Source organism: Borostomias antarcticus, assembly GCF_949987555.1.
Source record: "Borostomias antarcticus genome assembly, chromosome: 7".
Taxonomy (NCBI): Eukaryota; Metazoa; Chordata; class Actinopteri; order Stomiiformes; family Stomiidae; genus Borostomias; species Borostomias antarcticus.
This window is the reverse complement of record NC_140240.1, coordinates 13658916-13681948: the sequence shown is the minus strand read 5'-3', so window position 1 is coordinate 13681948 and position 23033 is coordinate 13658916. Positions and strand designations below refer to the sequence as shown.

The window sequence follows — 23033 nt, the reverse complement described above, 5'->3', positions numbered from 1 at the left end:
TTCAGTCTGATGTTGCTTCCACTCTAAACGATTTGGGGGAGGGAGATTTTCCCTAACCATTCGCTAGAGACCAGTCACTAGTGACCAACGTATCTGCCTGAATCTAACGCCATTTTAAGCCATAACGTGAACGCAAAAAACATCTCCCCTCAGAATAAATGCCTTCAAAGCAGAGTGCTGTTTGGTTTTCAAAGTAATTTGTACTTTTAATAGGCATTGTTATTGCTCCTCTTTGGGTCCAGTGCCCAGCTTGACAACGCTCCACAATAGCAACAACGGCGTTAGTCGCGCCCTTGCCACTGATCGGGGTAGGTGAGGTTCCCCCGAGTTTCCAAGGTGGGAATCCCAGTTCTGGGGGTGTCCCAGATTACATTCTGCTATGGAACGTTAGAGTTTCCAAAGCAACTGGAACGCGTCATAAGTCCTCCTCAGCGCTTCAGTCAGGGGTTGAAATGAACTTTTTTACTTTAGGAAATTTTTACCAATTTCCAAAAGTTAGGAGCACCAGCAAAAACGTAGGTGCACCCACCAAAATGTAAGCTCTATGTAGGCCTAATACGGTGTACAGTATATATATATATATATTTTTTTTTTTTTGGATGAAAACAATAATATAACAGGGTTTACCATAAAACGATTAAAATAGCATTAAAATGCATGATATTGGGCAGATGACTAGACTTTCATAGCTAGTTCTGCAGACATCTGTGGCATTGTTAGATGGAATGTAGCTTCATAAGTAGTGGCTAGCTAACTCTCCAGCTAATATGCTGTACGGGGACTTTTCAAGCTACAGCAGTTTTATACAGCATCCCAGTCGATGTTTGCTAGCTAACGTTAGATAGCTAAAGTTATAATGCGGAGCTAGACATGATGGACCCAGTTGATTACCTAGCTGGCTTGCTTCCAAGCCTTTCATCCCGCAAACTAACATTAGCTAATGTTGGCTAGCTAGCCAGTTAAGTGAGCCAGTACAGCAACTACTAGCCAGCTGCGGAAGTTCACGACACAGGGGCATACTTTGTTATGAAAATGTGAATTAAAGGTAAGAACATTGTTGATTGGTTATGGTTAGAATGGTCACTGTCTAACCTGACACGCCAGATGGTTTGCTTTGCATAACCTTCTGGGAACTCACCGTTGGAAACTGTTTGGAAATGGGCAGGTACTTTCTAAACTACTTGGCACATAATTGGATGGACCATCTGAAAAAAATCCCCAAAATTCTTATCAGCACTAACTTCAACTGCTCCACGCTGTCATAGATCTGCTTTAAATCTGTTTTCTGATCTGGCCCAAAAGGATCTCCAGTGTTTCCTGTGGAACTGACTACTAGGTGTGGTGGTGTGTGGAAAAAAAGAGTCTGATTTCAAAACCAAAGCAGGGGATCGGAGACCGCCCTTCTTCCTCCCTTGCTCCTCTCTCCTGTCCCCTTCCTTGTCCTCTCTCCTCTTTTGCGCTCCTCTCAACAACCTCTCTCTCTTCTTCTCTCTCACCTGTGTCTCCACTCTGTGCCTGTGCCACAGTCCTGTCCTCTCCTACCACAATCACTGCCTCTGCCTAAAAAAAACAATTAACTGAAGATCTATAAAGATGGCCTAACTTATCTTGTAAGGCTGGTAAAGTCCTAGAGCTTAAAATATAATTAATTACATGTAACTGGACGGGATAAAATGGTTAACCCACACAGGCACTTAATAAATCATATGGTTTATAGAAATATTTTAATCAGATGTATTGTAGGTTACTATTATAACAGCAGCTGTAGATTAAAAAAAAAAAAAAGGTAGGCTAGTCTTTAAACATGCCTAAATAATTTGTTGCTTTTTCTGTTATTTTGATTGGCACTTTTTAGGTGGCGGGAGGAACATTAACGCAAGCTAGTGTTAGTTCAGCCAGCCAAAAAGACGGTCGCACAATCCATCAGACAACGCTGCGTAGGGATGGGAATTGGTAAGATTTTAGCGATTTCGATTCTGCTTATCGACCCGATTCCTTATCGATTCTCTTATCGATGCTTATTGGGCAAAAAAGAGTACTAAACAGCTTTATTAACATTAATTTTCTTTTGAACATGCCAATTACCGCCTGCTACAAGCCTGTTATTTGACTGACTATTTTGGTTCTTGAAGTGGTGTTTTTATAATGAACTTTTAACATTGGAGTCAACGGGCACTTCCGCATTCTCCCACCTGATTACGTCAGACTCGACCAATATGGCAGCCACGTGAAATGGGTCTATAGCCTACCTATCTTTCATTGTAACCTCATGCCGCTCACTGAAGAAAAAATCCCTTCACACGCTGAGTCTTCCGATCACCTCAGAAAGGAGCAGCATGGAGCGGCACAGAGCATGCGGCCTATAGGCTCTTAATAGAGTCTTATTGAAAATAAATAGTCCTAATGTGGGCGCGACAGTGGTTTTGAAAGCGCATTTAGGCAGAAATATTTAGCAAGTTTTAAGATTTCTCTTCTTTAATTTAAGACTTATATAGCCTAGCCTAATTTGTATTATTGTTTTTGTATCAAATGTTTGGTGTGGCGGCAAGGATCTTGCCGTGGCGGTGCGCCATGGCAAAACCTTACCAGTGGAAACGCTGATCTCTATTGAGTATACAGACTGATTTTCAAGAGAAACAGAATGTGAGCTCGTGAAATCAGGATGGTCTCACAAGCTCACAAACACCAGAGCAATTATTTGCACTCTCACCAATGCTCCCAATTATATTTTGAGGTTGCACAGATTACATTTTAGTCACACATGCGACCAAAACTGTCACAATTTTAGCCCTGGCTTCAGTGTGGAGCAGAGAGCATTCTGGGTCGTTTCTCCAGGATGAAATCCACTCTGAAGCAGAGAAAGAGTGCTGGGCCAGACTGCATTCCACTAGAGGTCTTTAAGAACTGCGACCTTGATGGCATCATCTTGGACATCTGCCACTTTGCCCTAATGAATAATAACAAGCCTGTTATGGTCTTTCTCCAACATCATCCAACTGCCTAAATCCGGGGATCCCTCAAAACCGGCCACCTACCGTGGCATCAACCTACTGTAACATATCATTGCAAAGATGTACAACTGCATTATACTTAACAGGCTGCGCAGCACCATCGACCCTCACTTGAGAGAGAACCAGAATGGCTTTCGAGAGGGGAGGTCCACACGAACTCAGATCGAAGAGGATCATTGAGGAGGTGAAGAAGAACAACATGGCAGCGGTGCTGTTTTATTGATTTCAGAAAAGCATTTGACTCAATACACAGTGGCATTATGATGAAAATCCTTAAGGCCTATGGTGTTCTCTCCAATGTACTTTTGGCCATAGGGACCATGTATTGGAATACAAGGGAGGGTTGTGACGCTGGACGGCAACTTCGAGGAGGATTTTGACATTATGGCGGGAGTGTTACAAGGGGACCCCCTCCCACGCTTCCTCTTTATAATAGTCCTGGACTACGTACTGAGGCAGGGAATCCAGGGAAGAGAGGAGGATCTCGGCTTCACTATAACACCTACAGTAGGAGGTCGAGAAGGTATCCCGCTGTAGTCCTAACAGACCTGGACTACACCGACGACATCAGCCTGATATCTAACCAAGTGAGGCAAGCACAAGTGGAAAAGGAATGTGCCAAGGTGGGTCTTGGACTGAACGCCAAGAAAACTGAGGTCATCACCTAACACCCTGGAACATCTGCCCCTAGTGACAGCTGACGGTACTGCTCTGATCGAGGTTGAGGACTTCAAATACCTGGGCTCTTGGGTCAACTCAACGGAGCAGGACCTCAAAGTGAGGAAGACGTTCACTTGGAGGGCTCTAAACAGCATGAGCAATGTGTGGAAATCCAACCTCCCCCATGAAACCAAGCTCCCCTTCTTCAGCGCCACCATGGAGGCCGTTCTCCTGTATGGCTGTGTGCTGGACCCTGAGCCATACCTGTTGATCTCATCGGTGGTCTCCACTTTTGCAACCATCTTAATTATGTCGATAATTATGTATGAAATGTTTTGGTCGGACGTCATTGCGACTTGTCTGCGCCATGGAGATGGCTCCCATAACACTAGTCTCGCGAGCAAACTCCCAGGGAGTCTGGAGACGTTCCGCTTTCATTCTGTTACAGAGGTGGGCGTTCCCATCGTTAATGATATGCAGATCACGTGACGGTGTTGCAATGGGTGTTGCATTTAAATAGAGACGTACCAGAAACACAGGAGCAGGTTACCGGTAGGCTGTAGCAGTGCGATTCGTAATGTACAGTCGGACAATAGATAAGGGACACAGCAATTCCGGTAGGGCGGGTGCAAAGCAGAACTAACCAGCCATTGGTCGAGAAGTACGGAAGTACACAGATTTTGAACCAATCAGTGAACTAGCGATGGGAGCCCTCGCTAGTTCATGAACAAAATCCTGTAGGAATGTCCACAGACGTTCCAGCAGGCAGCTCGCTAGCGTGATGACGTTGGCGTCTGTGTAAGAGACTACCATAACACCAGCTTGCAGGCCAGAAGCTCAGTGTCTGTAGCAGTGCCCAGCCAGCCTCATTCTCCTTGATGCTATCTTCCCACCCTTGGCCTCTCGCCATACAGATCTTCAATACTGACGTGCACGTGCTGCACGTAGCATTCTGGTGTAGCATAGGTCCAGCGACCTCTGCAGGTAGTGGCTTTAGGACCGGGATAACGAGACAAAGATGGGAGGCCCGTCTGAGGACGACCCAATGATGATAGTCCTACAGAAGGCCTATCTATCTGACAGACACCCATCTACTGCATAGTTCCTCTGTCTTATCTGGCTTGCTCACAGCAACATGAACCCTTGAAAGGCTGTATCTTGTGATGCCCATGCGGATGGGTTGATAGACAGAGAGCTGTGGAACTGCTCTGGGCTCTGATTGCACCAGCGTGGAGATTAGATAAGGGGAAGTGCTGAATATACTGTATGTGTTATGTGCACTGAGTACACTGGGGCTGTAAAGCCATCCTCTCCTCAGCTGATAGAGGCATAATTGAACAACCATGCTGATTATTGATATCTCACAAACAGCCAGCCAGGGAGAGAGAGAGAGGGGGAGAGAGAGAAAGAATGTAAGAATGTAGAAAGAAAGAATGTAAGAATGTAATGTCCATGAGTGACTCCGTATCTGTCCATGACTTTGTATCTGTTCATGAGTGACTCTGTATCTGTCCATGAGTGTGACTATCTGTCCATGAGTGACTCTGTATCTGTCCATGACTTCGTATCTTTTCATGAGTGACTCTGTATCTGTCCATGAGTGACTCTGTATCTGTCCATGACTCCGTATCTGTCCATGAGTAGGGATGCATACCGAGATCTGGTATTTTTAGGTACCGGCTCCTAATTGTATTGGTTACCGAGTACCGCTAAGCTTTTGGACAAACGGTGTTTTGTTTTTTTAAATAATTATGACGAGTCGTATCCGCCAGGTGATGACTGATGACGCTGCCCCCCTCTCCCCCTCTGCCCTCTTCAGTTAAAATGTCAAAAATCAGAGCAAGGCGATCAAAGGTGTGGGCTCACTTTAGCAAACTGAATGAAAACTCGTCCAGATGTAATATCTGTCAGAAAGTAGTTGCGTGCAAGGGGGGAAACACCTCCTAGTTAGTCATGATATCAAGGTGAAAGAATGCGGCATTTTTGACTGCCTAAACAAAGTGGCTATACCTAACGTTAGCAGCCCCGTTTCATCAAACCAGCCTCCCGACTCCGAGACTGCCTCAACGTCGTCAAGTCAAGGTAATTCGTTCAGGATTTTCATCAATTTTACCACCGCTAATAACGTTTAGTTAGTTAATTAGTTCGTGTGCAAGCATCTCTCGACCGTCTAGGTGCGATAACGGCAAAATATAACTTTAAACATTTCTAACCAGCAGCAGCAGCCAATACAGCTCCAGCTCCACCAACAACCCCTTTTACCATCGCCAAAAAATGCAAAGGGAAGATGACAGTGGGAAAAAAAAGAAGAATGTCACAGGGCTGTTACCAAGTTTATTGTAAAGGACCTGCAGCCCTTCAGTACAGTTCAGTCCAAGTGGTTTAGGTACAGTAGGCAATAGCATACGTTAGCCTATGTAACGTTAGCACAAGTTTGAAGTTAGTGTAAGCTGTCCTGTCGATCAGATAACTAATCGTATATTGCTTTTATGATTGTTATTTCTTATATTCCTGTAGGGAGATGACCAACGCCCTTAACCCAGGTTACCAGCCCCCTTCCAGAGTCAGTTTATCAGACACCCTCATACCTGCTTGGTATGAAGTTGAGAAGAAAAATCTCATAGCTGAGCTTACTAATGTGTCAAAAGTGGCCATAACCAGTGATGGGTGGACAAGTGTCACACAGGATCACTATATCACTGTCACACTCCACTATGTAAGTGAAGGCCAGCTAAAACGGAAAGTCCTATCGACCCAGGCAGTGTATCAGTCTCAGAGTGGTCCAGTTGTTGCAGGTGAAGCTCCTCCTCTACATTGTTCTGTTTACCTACACGCCTCCTCGAGTCAACATTGTTCTATTTACGTTTCTTTACCTACTGTCTGTTGGGTTGAATATGAAGGCAAGGGCTTTGGTCATCTCCTTCAATCTTTTTCTGTTTGCTTCTCACTGAGAAGTTTAGCTTCAAAGCTAGAAAAGATTTTCCTGCTGACTGCTGAGTTTCACAATGTTGCTAGGGCCCCCTTGAAGGTAATAAAAAAAACTTTTTTAAACATCTTTTCACGTCTTCATTTTTTTTCACCAAATTACATAGAGTAATATCGATAAGAGTATCGATTTAAGTATCGGTATCGATAAGCGGTATTGATATCAGTATCGGTATCGATAAAATCCTAATGATATTCATCCCTATCCATGAGTGACTCTGTATCTGTTCATGAGTGACTCTGTATCTGTCCATGAGTGACTCTGGATCTGTCCATTACTCTGTATCTGTCCATTACTCCGTATATGTCCATGAGTGACTCCGTATCTGTCCATGAGTGACTGTATATGTTCATGAGTGACTCCGTATTCGTCCATGAGTGACTCCGTATCCATCTGTGAGTGTGTGAGCGACTTCACTGGAATAATGGTCTACAGCTTGCATGCAGAGAGAGAGAGAAACAGAGAGAGAGATATGCTTCATGTAGGCCAATCTAGGGAGGGAACACAATGAGAATCCTGGTTCAGTTGGCATTGATCATAGGTATTGAGCACATTCTCATGGTTCACCCTTTTTGTGTCTTTTTTTAATTTACTCTATAGCCTACTCTATATGTTCTTTCACTTGCCCCTGGCGGTATTTTGGAGAGTAGTGAGTGAGCATCTTCCTTACACCGTTGGTAAGTTGTCTGGCTGTGTGATGTTGATAAGCTGGCTGGTTGTGTAGTATAGTTGGTAAATTGGCTGGTTATGTACAGTAGTATAGTTGGTAAGATGGCTGGTTGTGTAGTATACTGTAGTTGGTAAGCTGACTGGTTGTGTAGTATAATTGATAAGATGGCTGGTTGTGTAGTATAGTTGATAAGATGGCTGATTGTAAGATGGCTGATTGTGTAGTATAGTTGGTAAGCTGACTGGTTGTGTAGTATAGTTGGTAAGCTGGCTGATTGTTTAGTATAGTTGGTAAGGTGGCTCGTTGTGTAGTATAGCTGGTAAGCTGGCTGGTTGTGTAGTATAGTTGATAAGATGGCTGGTTGTGTAGTATAGTTGATAAGATGGCTGGTTGTGTAGTATAGTTGGTAAACTGACTGGTTGTGTAGTATAGTTGGTAAGCTGGCTGGTTGTGTAGTATAGCTGGTAAGGTGGCTGGTTTTGTAGTATAGTTGGTAAGCTGGCTGGTTGTGTAGTATAGTTGGTAAGCTGGCTGGTTGTGTAGTATAGTTGGTAAGCTGGTTGGTTGTGTAGTATAGCTGGTAAGGTGGCTGGTTGTGTAGTATAGCTGGTAAGCTGGCTAGCTGTGTATTATAGCTGGGTGGCTGTGTAGTATAGTTACACATCCACTGTGGTTCTCTTAGGGAGAGAGGGAGAGGGGGAGAGACGAGGCACGAACAAATGCATGGCTGGCTGGCTGTGTTAGTGATGCCAGGTCTGTGTAATACCGTGTAGTGGTGCCATGCTGTCAGTCTCATGCTGTCTCCAGAGTCACTCCACATCACACTGCCACACAGATTAGCAGCAGTTAGCTGCTGTGTCATGGATATATGACTGACCTTTCTGTTTATCCCCTTGTGTATCCCACCTCTGTGTGTGTGTGACTGTGTGTCTGTGTGTCGCCCCCCCCCCTTCCCTTCCAGCCGCTGCGCCAGCGTGCCCCGGTGGTGCTGGGCACGCGTGGTCAGCAGTCCCATGCGGCGAGCCGCAGCATGGAGGAGGAGCGTCCGTGGAGCGGGCAGGACAGCCTGGCCCAGGACGACCCCGAGATGTGGGGCCTGCTGCAGAGGGAGAAGGACCGGCAGTGCCGCGGCCTGGAGCTCATCGCCTCCGAGGTGAACACACACATGCCCACACACACACACACACATGCCCACACACACACTCACTCACACACACACACACACACACTCCCACACACGCACACACATGCACACTCTCCCACACACGCACACACATGCCCACACGCACACTCTCCCACACACGCACACACATGCCCACACACACACACACACATACAGTGTCACACACTGTCTCGTTCTTTCACGCTGTCTCACACCTCAGACAGGCATGAGACAGACCATATCCCCTCTCTAGTCCGAGACAGACTCTACCAGACTGGCTACAGACGTGTGTGATTATAAAAACACACCATCCTACCCGCTGAATTATTCTGCTGGTAACATCACACCTCTGGGCTCTTCCTCAAGAGTTGTTAAAATGAGGAGGGGGTTCTCTAGTTTCGCATTACCAGACAATCGGAGATGTCCGCCCACCAACCTGGGCTTTTTATATTCAAGATACTGTGGTTGCAAACCTACAGAAATGCACCCACTGCTTTGGAAATTTTTAGAAATGATGCCCCCCCCCATTCCCCATCCTCGTCTGTAGGGAAACAAACTGGAGGTATAGAGAATCACTTTGTTACACGGAGAGACATTTTTCCAACATGGGTGTCCAGAGCAACGTTAGATTTGATTCAGTTTTATCGAATGTGAGTGCAGTCCTCAAGATTGGTACAGTTAAGAATTTACAGTTTTGTTTTTTGTCTAGTTGATTTGTTGAATAATGCTTGCTATACAGCTAGCGTTAGCCTTTGCTACCTAGCTAACTAGCTATTTAGCCCTGCGGACGGATACATTTTGTCCTAATAAAAAAGGTTTGTTCTTAACCCATGAATATGTTTTGCTGCAAACGCGACAAATATCAACTTTGAAAGCGTTTTTTTCTGTGACTGCACTCAGCCATCCTATAATGGACATGATGCTGGTTTGACAGTGTTTACAAGCATGTCAAGACTTGTTTGGTTCTGCAATGTAGGTGATTTTTAAACTCTCCAATGTTTCCACACAGTTTTAGCTGGGGGAATGTCCTCAGACTCGTTTAGCGAAGCGTTTAGAGACTTGTGAGTCTAGGGCTGCATTCCGAATCGCATATTTCCATACTATATAGAATGCCAAAAAAGGATGTAGTATGTCCCAATGCATACAGTAGTATGCTATGCAGTATGGCAAAAATACCAGGATGTCCTTCTACATCTGATAGCTCCATGGTCGCAACAGCTGTGGAGGAATGTTGCTTTATGGACTGTGACAGATTTCAAGGCGCAATATTATGACAAAATTGTATGCATACTGTACAAAGCACGTACTTTCTAGGGGCAGCTGTAGTATGTACTGTACTGGTAGTAAAAAGTACAAGTATGCGATTCTGAACGCAGCCTAGCATGAGGAATACCATACCTTGATCCAGTGTAAATCGTCCTTCCCTCTACACCAGGGGTGTCAAACTCAAATACACAGTGGGCCAAAATTTAAAACTTGAACAAAGTCGCGGGCCAACATTGAACAAATGAAAATTTTAATATGGACCCAAACAAGTTTTGCTTTAACATTGAATATGTACTTATCACTTTCGCTTTTGGTGCGCATCAATGGTGTGCACTATGTGAATACGCCCTCAGACACAAGTGTTGGTGCTCCATCTGCTCAGTAGAGAATCTTGTAAAACCCTGACTGTCCTACAGCCAGGCAGACAGACAGACAGCCAGGCAGACAGGCCGGCAAGAAGGCAGACAGGATTGAATGAACAGGAACAGAGCAAACACAGCGGCCGGCTAGGTCAACACAGGTGTCTCTATCACAGTGAGACGTTACATAACGTAAAGCTTCTGTTTTCTGCCTTTCTTTTCGCCATTTTTAAGAAGGGGTAACACGGTTACAGTTGTAGTATGAGATTGCTATGACTACTGTCACAGAAGAGAGGGCGTTTCTGGGTCCTGTCTTGATTGACGTGCCAAAACAACAGCAGAGCATTATGGGATTTGTAGTGTTAGCGGTGAATGCGCTGTATAATACTGGCGGGCCAGCTCTAGTAGTCATTTGGTATTGCCTCGCGGGCCAAATATAATTACACTGCGGGCCAAATTTGGCCCGCGGGCCAGAGATTGACACCCCTGCTCTACACCTCTCCTCCCCCTCTCCTGCACCTCTACCCCTCTCCTCCTGCCTCTCCGGGCCACCGTGATGCCTGTTCATCGGTGTGTATCAGCCCCTCTCCACACAAAGCCTGGCCAGTGGACTGTGAGATAAAGATATCTTCATCCTGCTCTCTCTGCGGCTCGCTCGACAGGCCAGACAAGCCCTCCGTGTTTAGAATGAAGACACACACACTGACACACACACACACTCCCCCACATACACACTGACACAAATAAACACACATAGATGCATACAGACAGACACACACACATAGACGCACATGCGCGCACACACTGATATATACACATACACTGACATATACTGTACACACTCTCACATACACACTGACACAAATAAACACACACACACACCGACACATACACCAGGGTGGGAATTACATGGAGGCCATGACCATTGATGCCCCTCGCTCTGGCCGTGATGCCCTGGAAATAATTGTACCCTCTGCAGCCACCATGGCTTTTGTGCCCTTGCTACTGTCAAAATATCGAGGTTGCTTTAACCTCGATATTTTGTGTGGTCTCCTGTCGTTTTTTTGATATTCTAAAATTAATTCAGTGTAAGCTACATTATGACAGTATACACTGTAGCCTGAGGGCGTTGATGCCATGTGACACTGGCGCGTACATGCAACCGATCCACATCCAATCCACAAACATGCAACCGATCCACATCCAATCCACAAATATGCAACTGATCCACATCCAATCCACAAACATGCAAACCATCCACATCCAATCCACAAACATGCAACCGATCCACATCCAATCCACAAACATGCAACCGATCCACATCCAATCAACAAACATGCAAACCATCCACATCCAATCCACAAACATGCAAACCATCCACATCCAATCCACAAACATGCAAACCATCCACATCCAATCCACAAACATGCAAACCATCCACATCCAATCCACAAACAATCTACAGTACATACTGTCGCTGCAGTTCTGGTTTGAATGGGGAGTGCAAGCAAGGTAGCTAGCTAATAAATTATGACATGTTTCAAAAGGCCAATGCCCAACTGTTCTTCGTTTTCAACAAAACGATATCCAGAGGAGAGAAGGTCTTTGTCCTGGGTGTTGGCTAACGTTGGCTAACTATCGTTATTCTAGCTAGCTCTAACCACTACAGGCAGCACCAGTTAGTTAGCTAATGTTACTTGATTACTTACAGCCAGCATCAATAGCTGACCTATTGAGTCCTTAACTGAATCAAACCTTCTGTTCTTAATACCAGTGTAAGTTGACAGTCCTAATCTACTACCTTGCTAGTTAGCTATCCAACATAGCTAGCATATCCAACACTATATCTAAACTAATTACACTGCACTTGCCTTTCCAGAATGTTGCGACTGAAACGTCTACAAGATTCTGCTGCTAAGTGCCTGCTACAAAATTATTGTCAGTGTTGCTAGTGGCTACTGTTATTGGAATGATTCAACCAGGATTGCATGACTTGTGACAACATTATAGAGGCATTCATTGATACAAAAAAGTGAATTTGTCATGTCATTCATGTTTCTTATTGGTCATTGAGAACATAGTTATTGTACTGCATAATTAAATGTGGGTGGTAAAAGGGATAGTTCAGTTTATATTTGGATTTGATATCATGTCCCAAGGAGTAGTAAAGGGAAAATGCATGTTTAGCCCCGTTTTAAGGTTACTTATGATCATATACAATGGTTCAGATCAAAACGTTGACAAAACTAGCACTTTTGAGAGTCTGATAATTGCTCTACCACCGTTTTGGTCATACGGGTTTTGATGTGGGTGGGCAACTTGAAAAATCATTCAAAAAACATGTTAAACTCAATTTCAAAGACAAGAAACTCACAGAGGTGTTAATTGCCGTTCTGACATATAATTCGCAAGTAAGATTCTAGTTCATCTGGAAAGGCTTTTTTAAATATTTAGCATAGAACTATAGTCGGTGGAATGAGCTGCCCACTGATGTCAGGACAGCAGAGTCGCTGCCCATCTTTCGTCGCAGGCTCAAAACTCATCTCTTCAAGAAGTACTACAACAATCCTCCCACCTAAGCACTTATTGTATTATATTATATTGCACTGTACTTTAGATTCTTTCACTTTGCCTTCAGCACTAGATTATGCTCTTAGTCACTTGTTTTAGAAAGAAGATGTACTTGTGAGTTCTGGCAAGTAGTAGTACATTGGCTCTTCCTACGTTAAATGCAATTATTGTTAGTCGCTTTGGATAAAAGTGTCTGCTAAATGACTAATGTAATGTAATAGTCGCAGCACATACGTGTGTAAACTTCCGCAAACTAGGTAGCCTAGCAACATAAACAATAACAATAGCTATCGTAAGTAGTTCCGCTTCCTGAATCCCCTCTGCGGATTGATCTACACATCTACAACGGTCGCTTCAATACAAGTCAATGGATTTCATAAAATTATCAATAAAACCCTAAAGGGTTCATGCTTTGCGTCAAATTTGATGTCAGAACACCAACGGACACCAATTACCCCCTCGGTGAGCTTCTTGTCTTTGAAATCGAGAGTTTAACATGTTTTTGAATGATTTTTCAAGGTGCCCACCCACATCCATTGTATGACCGAAACGTGGTAGAGCAATTATCAGACTTTCTCAAAAGTGCTACTTTTGTCAAAGTTTTGACAAAAAAAATACATGTTTGAACCATTGTATATGATCATAAGTAAGCTTAAAACAGGGCTAAACATGTATTTTCCCTTTACTACTCCTTTAAATAGTAGTCCTTACTCAAATATAAAAACTTTTTAAGTTGAAAGTTATTTATTTGTAGGCTCCAAATCCTCTTATATCACTCAATGGCCTTTGTGCCCTAAAAAATTGAGTGACACTGAAGGCCAAATGGCCTTGCCCCTAAAATGACAAATTTCCTACCCTGACATGCATACACTTTCTCACATGCACACTGACACACACACCCACCCCTATATGTGTACACACACACTCTCACACTCTCACGATTGCATTTCCAATTCTAATGTGAGCGCTGTTCTCAGCGTGGGTGACGTGCGCAGGAGAAAGCCGTTACCTGAGCTGATGTCTCCCCTGATCTCCGCTCCGCCGCCCGGGGAGAGAGCATTAGCATACCCCTGGGGGAGGGGGGTGGATGGGATGGAGGTGGATGATTGTGTGTGTGTGTGTGTGTGTGTGTGTGTGTGTGTGTGTGTGTGTGTGTGTGTGTGTGTGTGTGTGTGTGTGTGTGTGTGTGTGTGTGTGTGTGTGTGTGTGTGTGTGTGTGTGTGTGAGAGAGAGAGACAGACCGCGTGTGTCTGTGGGGATTGTAGTGTGTGTGCGTGTGGCAACATTGCCTGGCACTGAGCTCTGTCTAAAGCCAGTGTGAGAGTGCCAGTTTTTTTTTTTTTTTTTTTTTTTTTGCTGAGGGACAGCGCAAGTTAATGAACAATCACTATATGATTTTATCAATACAAACAGAGATTGTAAACTAGCCAGGTTGTAGCCAGAGGCTAATTTCCACCTGTAGTCCCATGGGAAGATTTTCCCTAAAAGAAGAGACAGTCTGATGGGTGTCGATCCTCCCATGCCCGTGATTGGCTGAGAGGCACAGCCTCTGTATCGATAGGCTAGGTTTCCCCTCCTGCACTCCCAATCCTATGTCAACAGCCCACAGGGATGTTTTTATAGGCTATTCCAGGCCGGTGTCCAGTGATTGGCTGGTGGAGGAGAGGCTGGTGATCTAGTGAGAGGAAGTCTATAGAGGAGTTCTAGGGTTCAATACTGTAATGATTGTCTTTAGCTTGAGGGGGATTTCTCACAATCACTTAACACACTTTAATCTGCAGCTCTTGTCCTTCTGTCCACTGCGCCCATTGATTGTGTGTGTGTGTGTGTGCGTGTGTGTGCGTGTGTGTGCGTGCGTGTGCGTGCGTGTGCGTGCGTGTGCGTGTGTGTGTGTGTGTGTGTGTGCGCGTGTGTGCGCATGCATGTGTATGCGCACACTTTATCTCTACAGAATTTCTGCAGTCGAGCTGCTCTCGAGGCGCTGGGCTCCTGTCTCAACAATAAGTATTCTGAGGGCTACCCAGGAAAGAGGTGAGTGTCTGTCTGGACCAGGCAAGCTACACTGCAACCATCTCTGAGTGTCTCAGTTCAACCTCCCAGCAACGTTATACACTACATCTACAGCCATCCAGCAAAGTCATACCATTGATTTTACTCCTCCAACCACCTAGCAACAATGTCCTGTATGTTCAGTGATCGTCACGTCGGCCTCAGATCTAGTAAATGTCTCTTGTACCGCTGCAGCCACACACCTCTTTTCAAGTTCACATTTATTTGTCACATACTCCATCATACAAGTACAATGTGCAGTGAAATGTTATAGCTGGCTCCTAAGTGTATTTCATAAGTAAAGTAAAAAGTACAAAAGAAACAAATTCAAAATATATAGAAGAATGGAATGAGCTGTCAAATATACAGTGCATCCGAAAAGTATTTATATCCCGTCACTTTTCCCCACATTTTGTTAAGTTACATCAGTGGCGTAACGTAGTTACATGGGGCCCTAGTGCAGTTACCATATGAAGCATGCGCGCACACACACACACACACGCACACACACACACACACGCACACACACACACACCATTAGGTGTGTTGGATTTTACAGTCAAAATTGTTACTTGTATTGGGAAAGGATAGAGGTCAAAGGTCAAAAACCACTATGGAACAACGGATAGCGCTCTGACGTGCAGCAGTCTCAAAACAGACGGCCGATCATATAAATCTGAGTCCATGGCAGCACGCACAGCAGCCTACCAGATCAGAAACACGCAGGCTACACAACGAAGGGGCTCGGCGGCAACCTGACTCCAAAATCCCACTAGGCCTACGTCAAATAGGGGCACGGCCCATCAGATACCACAAACATTAAAAAGCACTTGGACTCACCTATTTGAAATGCATTCGACGAGCCTTGCGTTGAGCAAAATCCTCGACAATATCCTTGACGTTCAGCTCTGGAGCCCTGATGCTCTCAATGGACAGGATAGCCAGCCCGTTCAGCCTTTCCTGGCCCATGCTGCTTCTCAGGTTGGTCTTGACGAGCTTAAGTTTGAAAATGATCTCTCGGCTGTGGACACGGTCACAGGTAATGTCAGATACAAAAGCAGGGCAGTGCAGATCTCTCCGAAGGTGGATGTTACGGAGTGATTGTCTACAATCGGCATCTAGGCTATATGGAAGGCTGAGGGCTGCTGGGAAATCTGCTCTAAAACAGGTCCTGAATGACAGAAGTTATGCAGGAAATGTTGCTATGTCCCTGTTGTAGTAGTCAGACAAACATTTTGCCTTTTCATACAGATCACCATCGCTTGTGAGTTGAAGCGTCACGGGGTGTAAGGCCTCAAACGTGTGAGAGGTCGCTCGCAGAGCTGTGAATCTGTGGGAGAGTTGGTTGATCGTTATGTCCAGATTGGCATAAAAATGATTACTCTGAAATAGCTCTCTGCATCTGATAGATGCTCGTCTTCAGAAAGCTCGTCAAAATGACGTTTGACTCTTCTCATTCGTCCATTTTCGAAAGTGTTCTGAGCTCCCCATTTGTCTGCGAGTGTCTGCGCTGTTGTCTTTGCCTGGTCAAAAGCACCCCGGTACTCAGACAAGATCTGTATAGCATTCTCCAGCAATTCCACTGACTGTGTTTGTGTCTTGGAGTATTTTCGAGACAACATTTACACTCTCTAATACTTTACTTTGCAGAACCAATAGAAAAATGAAACAGAATTTCTCCATTGTTTTCTTCAATCCCGCTGCTTCACAACGCTCTTCTTTCTTGTCACTGGGCAGAACTATTTTTGTCAGTGCTTTCATTATGTCTGCATATCTGTACCGTATAGTAAGAGACTCATACCTAGATGACCAACGGGTGGGACATAGACGCTCCAGTGTTACGCCCGAGTGAGCTGAGAGGTCAGTGGATATGATGCCAGTGAGCATGGCCCACCTTTTAATACTGTGGCTAAAGAATATATACAGCTGTTCTATGGTGTCGTAAAACTGTTTAATCTCAGGGATGTTTTTTACTGCATCATTCAGGGCTAAATTTAGGTTATGTGCTGCACAGTGTACATAGGTGGCAAGTGGCTCCTTTTTGCGTATTCTGGCTTGTACTCCTGAATAAACTCCACTGTTTTCCAGCTCGCTTGCAGACGTGTCAGCCGTCTCCTCAAATCCCCAAAAAGCCTCAATTATTTTGATGTCGATAGCAATGTCCATTGGATTTTGTATTATGGTGACATAACGGTATACATGGCTATGTTGGTCACGCTTGGACAGATCTTGAGTAGTAGTACCATAATCATTGAAAAAAATGGTGCTTGGTTTAGTTTGGCCGTAATGTCCTGTTTAACTCGCTGTGACAAAATATATATTGGCTCATTCTCGATTGAGGGGCTGAGGTATTTAAAGCCTCTGGAAACTTGGCTTGAAATAGTAAAAATGCATATGATATCAAATGTTAGTGTATCTTTAAGCATCCACAAAAATCTGAGTTAAAATAAACGTTCAGAACCCTTCGAAAAAAGTGTTCAAAAACGGCTCATTTTGCTCTCTAGACCTTTTCTCAGGAATGTGTGGGCGCGTCAGATCAGGATTTGATCGACATTTTGATCCGCCAATGACAATCTCATCTAAACTAGCAACGCACTATGCACAGCAACTAAAATTCCAGCCGTATATGTTTGAGCCGTCAGATACTCAATTCTCAGAGGATGCAGAAATACAGTAGAAGCCCTGCCATCTCCAAATAATTCATTTTAATCGATCACTGAATGGTGAGTTCCAAAATGCTTTTCTATCCATTAGTAGAATTAGTTAGCCACAGCTAGTTCTAACCATACTAGCTAGCGCTAACATTATTAGGCTGCTAAGCAGCTACAAAGCACTGAGTTGGCAAGCTAACAATGTTAGATTTCTTTAGAAAAAGGTGAGGTTAACAATAAACGTGGAACATTTACTTAAACTTTATCATTAGCAAGTAACTTACATGATCGATCTCTAGGCTCTGGGCATCGGGGAGAGGCTGAAGTGGAGGGAGAGAGGGTACTGCTCCAGCTACAAGGTCATTGTGCAAAACCCATGGCTTTCTGGCAGAATTTAATGAATGAGCGCAGCATATGAAGGTATGTTTCCGGACTGCTCCACCACGGCTCACCAAAAACGCGGTCCACTGTTTCTCTAAATCCAACACAGTTGGAAAACTAAAGAATGACTTGTTGTCATCTCACCGATGAGCACCCAGGGACAGCACAAACAATCATGATGGTGCACAGGGTGGGGAGATAGAGGATAGATAAAAATAGATACCGGTAGATGGATAGATAAAAATGGACAAAGATACTAGGCTGGATCAAATATGTTAGCTAACTGCAAATTTGCTGTCGACGAGGCAGATTTAGCGGGTTGGTAGGGCTTACTAACGTGCATTTTTTAATGATTGGATCTCGGATATAATGACGTCACATTAAACAAATTAAACAACGCCCATTTCAAACCCACTGAAGCCACTCCTCAGTAAAAGGCACATGACAGCCCGCTTGAGGTTTTCCAAAAGGCACCTAAAGGACTGTCAGACCATGAGAAACGAGATTTTCTGGTCTGATGAAACCAAGATTGAACTCTTTAGCCTGAATGCCAAGCGTCAAGTCTGGAAGAAACCAGGCACCGCTCATCACCTCTCCTACAGTGAAGCATGGTGGTGGCAGCATCGTGCTGTGGGGATGTTTTTCAGTGGCAGGAACTGGCAGAGTAGTCAGGATCGAGAGAAAGATGAAAGTACAGAGAGATCCTTGATGAAGACCGCTCTGGACCTCAGACTGGGGTGAAGGTTCACCTTCCAAATCAAATCAAACTTTATTTGTATAGCGCATTTCATACACAGAGGCAACACAATGCGCTTTACAGAGTGCAATGGGGGGATGGACATAGGTCCCACCCCTACATATTCCAGATGGAAGCAAAAAAAACAGTTCACCCAAGGGCCGAAAAAATTAGCTGTAAAAATGATTCCCTGACCTATCGAGCAAGCTCCTGGAAAATGTTTGTCTATTGGCCAAGAACATTTACAGAGCAATAAACATGGGCTAAATACGTCCCAGGAGAGACATGACTATCAGTACAGTAGAAAAATAGTTACAGAATCAACAGGACAACGACCCTAAGCACACAGCTGAGATAGCAAAGGAGTGGCTTCGGGACAAGTCTGTGAATGTCCTTGAGCGGCCCAGCCAGAGCCCAGACTTGAACCCGATTGAACATCTCTGGAAAGACCTGAAAATAGCTGTGCAACGACGTTCCCCATATAACCTCACAGAACTTGAGAGGATCTGCAGAGAAGAATGGGAGAACCTGCCCAAAAAAAGGTGTGCCAAGCTTGTAGCATCATACTCAAGAAGACTTGAGTAAAGGATGTGGATACAGCACGTGATATTTGAGTGTATGGTAAAAAGTTGTGAAAATTGGCACACTCATTCGGGATAGTGCCATGACCCTCCTCACCTAGTCTCATCTCAAACACTCTAGCGCCACCAATGTGTCAAAGTTATAAGTGCATGCAACTATTGACCCGTCAGCCCAATTTTCAAAAACGAGGTACCATTTTTGATTCCTTGGCTCAGGCCGAGTTCAACACACCCTATGACGTCATTTTCCACACCCATTGCCACCATTTTCGCTTTTGTGAAAAACACTTAATGTATCCTAGGCAAGGTTATAATAGTTTAGCTTTTTTCATTAGTTTATTTTTATATCGTTTTAACTTTTTGTTATCAATTTCAGTTTAGTTTTGATTAGTTTTAAAGCAGGTTTGCTAGTTTATTTTTTATTTTTTGAAAATGCTTATTTTTAGTTTAGTTTTTATTAGTTTCAGTATTAGTTTTAGATTTTTTTTCTTCTGTGCTAGCCTTATCAGATAATCCTGATCTCGTGAGCTCACGTTGTTTCACTCCGTGTGAAACAAACCATCTGGCGCACGTCAGGTTACTTCTTCACAGGGGCACAGCTAAATAAAATGGCGGATAGATTTCATATCCACCCAAAATACTAGGCTTATGTATGAAATGAAAGTTTCAGTTTAGTTAGTTTTATAAACACACAATGCAGTTTTAGTTAGTTATCGTTTTTTTGTAAAGTCTAGTTTTTATTTTTATTTCAGTTAACTAAAATGTTTTTTCACACCTAGTTTTCATTTTTTAGTTAGTTCTCGTTAACTATAATAACCTTGATCCTAGGAATTTGAGCCAATCCACACGAAACTTGGTACACACAATCTCTAGACCAATGTCTACAAACGATAGTTATGACACTCACCATTGCATTCTTTATGATAAAGTTGGCTGGCCATCTCTGTCTTCAAGGTGTAACTATCAGTGGTTTATGTTCATTTATAAAAGCATTGCTGGCAAACTTCCACCGTACCTGTCATCTCTGCTGGTTCGGAGTGTCGGCACTCATCAGACTTGATCGAATTATCTTCTTGTTTTTAAAGGAGTAGTGAAGGGAAAATGCATGTTTAGCCCTGTTTTAAGGTTACTTATGATGATATATAATGGTTCAGATCAAAACGTTCACAAAACTAGCACTTTTGAGAAAGTCTGATAATTGCTCTAACACCGTTTTGGTCATACAATGTATGTGGGTGGGCACCTTTAAAAATCTTTCAAAAACATGTTAAACTTTCGATTTCAAAGACAAGAAGCTCACCGAGGGGGTAATTGGTGTCCGTTGGTGTTCTGACATCAAACTCGCCGCAAAGTATGAATCCTGTAGGGTTTTATTGATCATTTTATGAAATCCATTGACTTGTATTGAAGTGACCGTTATAGATGTGTAGATCAATCCGCAGAGGGGATTCAGGAAGCGGAACTACTTACGGTAGCTATTGTTATTTTTTGTTGCTAGGCTACCTAATTTGCGGAAGTTTACACACGTATGTGCTGCGACTAAATAGTTCTATGCTAAATATTTAAAAAAGCCTTTCCAGATGAACTAGAATCTTACTTTATGGCGAATTATATGTCAACGCCAACTAACACCTCGGTGAGTTTCTTGTCTTTGAAATTGAGAGTTTAACATGTTTTTTGAATGATTTTTCACGGTGCCCACCCACATCCATTGTATGACCAAAACGGTGGTAGAGCAATTATCACACTTTCTCAAAAGTGCTAGTTTTGTCAACATTTTGATCTGAACCATTGTATATGATCATAAGTAACCTTAAAACAGGTCTAAACATGTATTTTCCCTTTACTACTCCTTTAAGGTCCCTCGTTCTCGTACAGAACTTGGACGGACTGCATTCAGTTATGATGGCCCGTATACCTGGAACTCTCCAACAGACATTGAAGCTAGAGCTGCTTCCCTCCGATACGGAGTTCAGAGCCATGGCTCTACACATTTGTTCCTCAACTTGTCACTGTTTTAGATTTTAATTGTATTATTGTTGTAAATTGCTTATGTTTTGTTGATGTTTGCTTGTGAACTCGTCAGTATTGGAAATGAGGGAAACCTCAATTGCCCTACGAGTTTAAATAAAGGTTTGAAATTGAAATTGAAGGATATTTGAAAGTTGAAAGCGTTCGCTTGTTAGTCTATCGAAATCGGCGGCAAAGCCGCCAAACAGAAAGTGAGGTCATATCTCAAACATTTTAATGTATCTAAACCACATTGGGCACACTCATTGGGGACAGTCCCATGACACCTGTCACCAAGTCTATGTTGACTCATCAAACTCTAGCGCCACCAACGTGTCAAAGTTGGAAGTGTGTTTATGCTGAGCCATATGCCTGATTTTCAAAACTGCGGTAGGGATTCAAATGTGGCTATGGCGTGTTTCACTTGTTGCCTTTGATGTACTGCTTGGCCCCCATATTGCTGCTTGCAGCTATATTCCTTAATACATTTCAAAACTTTGTCATTTTGGGGTATTGTGTGTAGAGTTCTGAGGGGGCAAATTTAATCCATTTTGGAATAAGTCTATAACATAACATTGTGGGAAAAAGTGAAGGGATATGATTACTTTCCGGATGCACTTTACTGTACCAAGATATACACAGATGAGTTATACTGTACACTTGGGTTGAATCTATAAGAATGATGAGCTGCCCTATACAAAGAGAGTTAAATAGATAAGTACCAGTACGATATATATACATATATACACACACACACACACACGCACACACACACACAGAGTATAGTAGTAGTGGTGGAGCCAATAAGCAGACCCAGACAATGTCCTCATTCCGGATCCAGATGGCAGAGGGTGGAACCTGCCCCTGAGCCTCTGAGTTGGCCTTGTGGATGCGCTACAGTTCTTTCTCCCCCAGCGCAGCAGAGTGATCCTGTGATCCTTCCACATCATCCTGGCCTTGGCCACAAGGCCGTTCCCCGGTTACTCGTCACAATAGATTCAAGGATGTTTATTAGTCATATGAGCAAGACACCGGTACCGTGTACAATAAAATGCTCAGTCGGACGATTGACGAGGCATCATGTTTTGGGTTTTAAGTATTAGGTATTTAAGATCAACATCCCACTGATCCCATAGTGCTCTGTCATGAAATGCCTGACTTTGATGTTCAGATTGAATGAATCTGTTGCTCTCTCCTATTTATTTAAACTGATTTATGTATGAATCCTTTCCTGTTCGTCTGCCTTGTCCTGCCCTCATAGCTGCGGTGGACAGGTGTGATGAGCCAGAGGGTGACGGCTCCTATGCTGACACAGTTGAAGAGGCAGCATTTTGGCTTGCTTCCATCTCCATGTCATTTACAGAAGGAACCCGGACATTGAAACGGTCCACTCACTGAGTCTTACAGGGATGTTCATTTCAGTAGCAGTCTCAGAGGACAGAGTCTCAGAACCTTAACCCAGAGATGATGGTCTCAGAACCCTAACCCTGAGTGGACAGAGTCTCAAAACTCTAATCTGAACCCTGAGACCGTAGTCTCAGAACCCTAACCTGAACCCTGAGAGGACTGAGTCTCAGAACCCTAACCTGAACCCTGAGAGGACTTGAGTCTCAGAACCCTAACCTGAACCCTGAGAGGACTGAGTCTCAGAACCCTAACCTGAACCCTGAGAGGACTGAGTCTCAGAACCCTAACCTGAACCCTGAGAGGACAGACAGTCCCTGACGCCCTAGACTTATGTTACCTTGTAACATCATCTTATGCCTGAACAGCTAATCACATGCTGTTGGGATGTTGTAACAATGTTATAATGATGTTTTACCCTTTATCATTTCACTGCATGTTTTACCTTGTATTACTGTGCATGTGACAAATAAGTTGACCTTGACCTAGTGATATTTAAATGATATCGATTCTATAGCAATTTTATAGTAATATTA

At 43.7% G+C, this 23033-nt stretch overlaps 1 protein-coding gene across 1 annotated transcript in view; it reads left to right on the top strand.

The window, feature by feature from the left end:
• shmt2 (serine hydroxymethyltransferase 2 (mitochondrial)) overlaps positions 1-23033 on the top strand; it is a 53228-nt gene that overhangs the window by 11528 nt on the left and 18667 nt on the right. Inside the window, exons 2-3 of the mRNA XM_084441108.1 lie at positions 8289-8480; positions 14637-14716. Of these exons, the coding sequence (XP_084297234.1) occupies positions 8289-8480; positions 14637-14716 (272 nt within the window). The remainder of the gene's footprint in view (positions 1-8288; positions 8481-14636; positions 14717-23033) is intronic.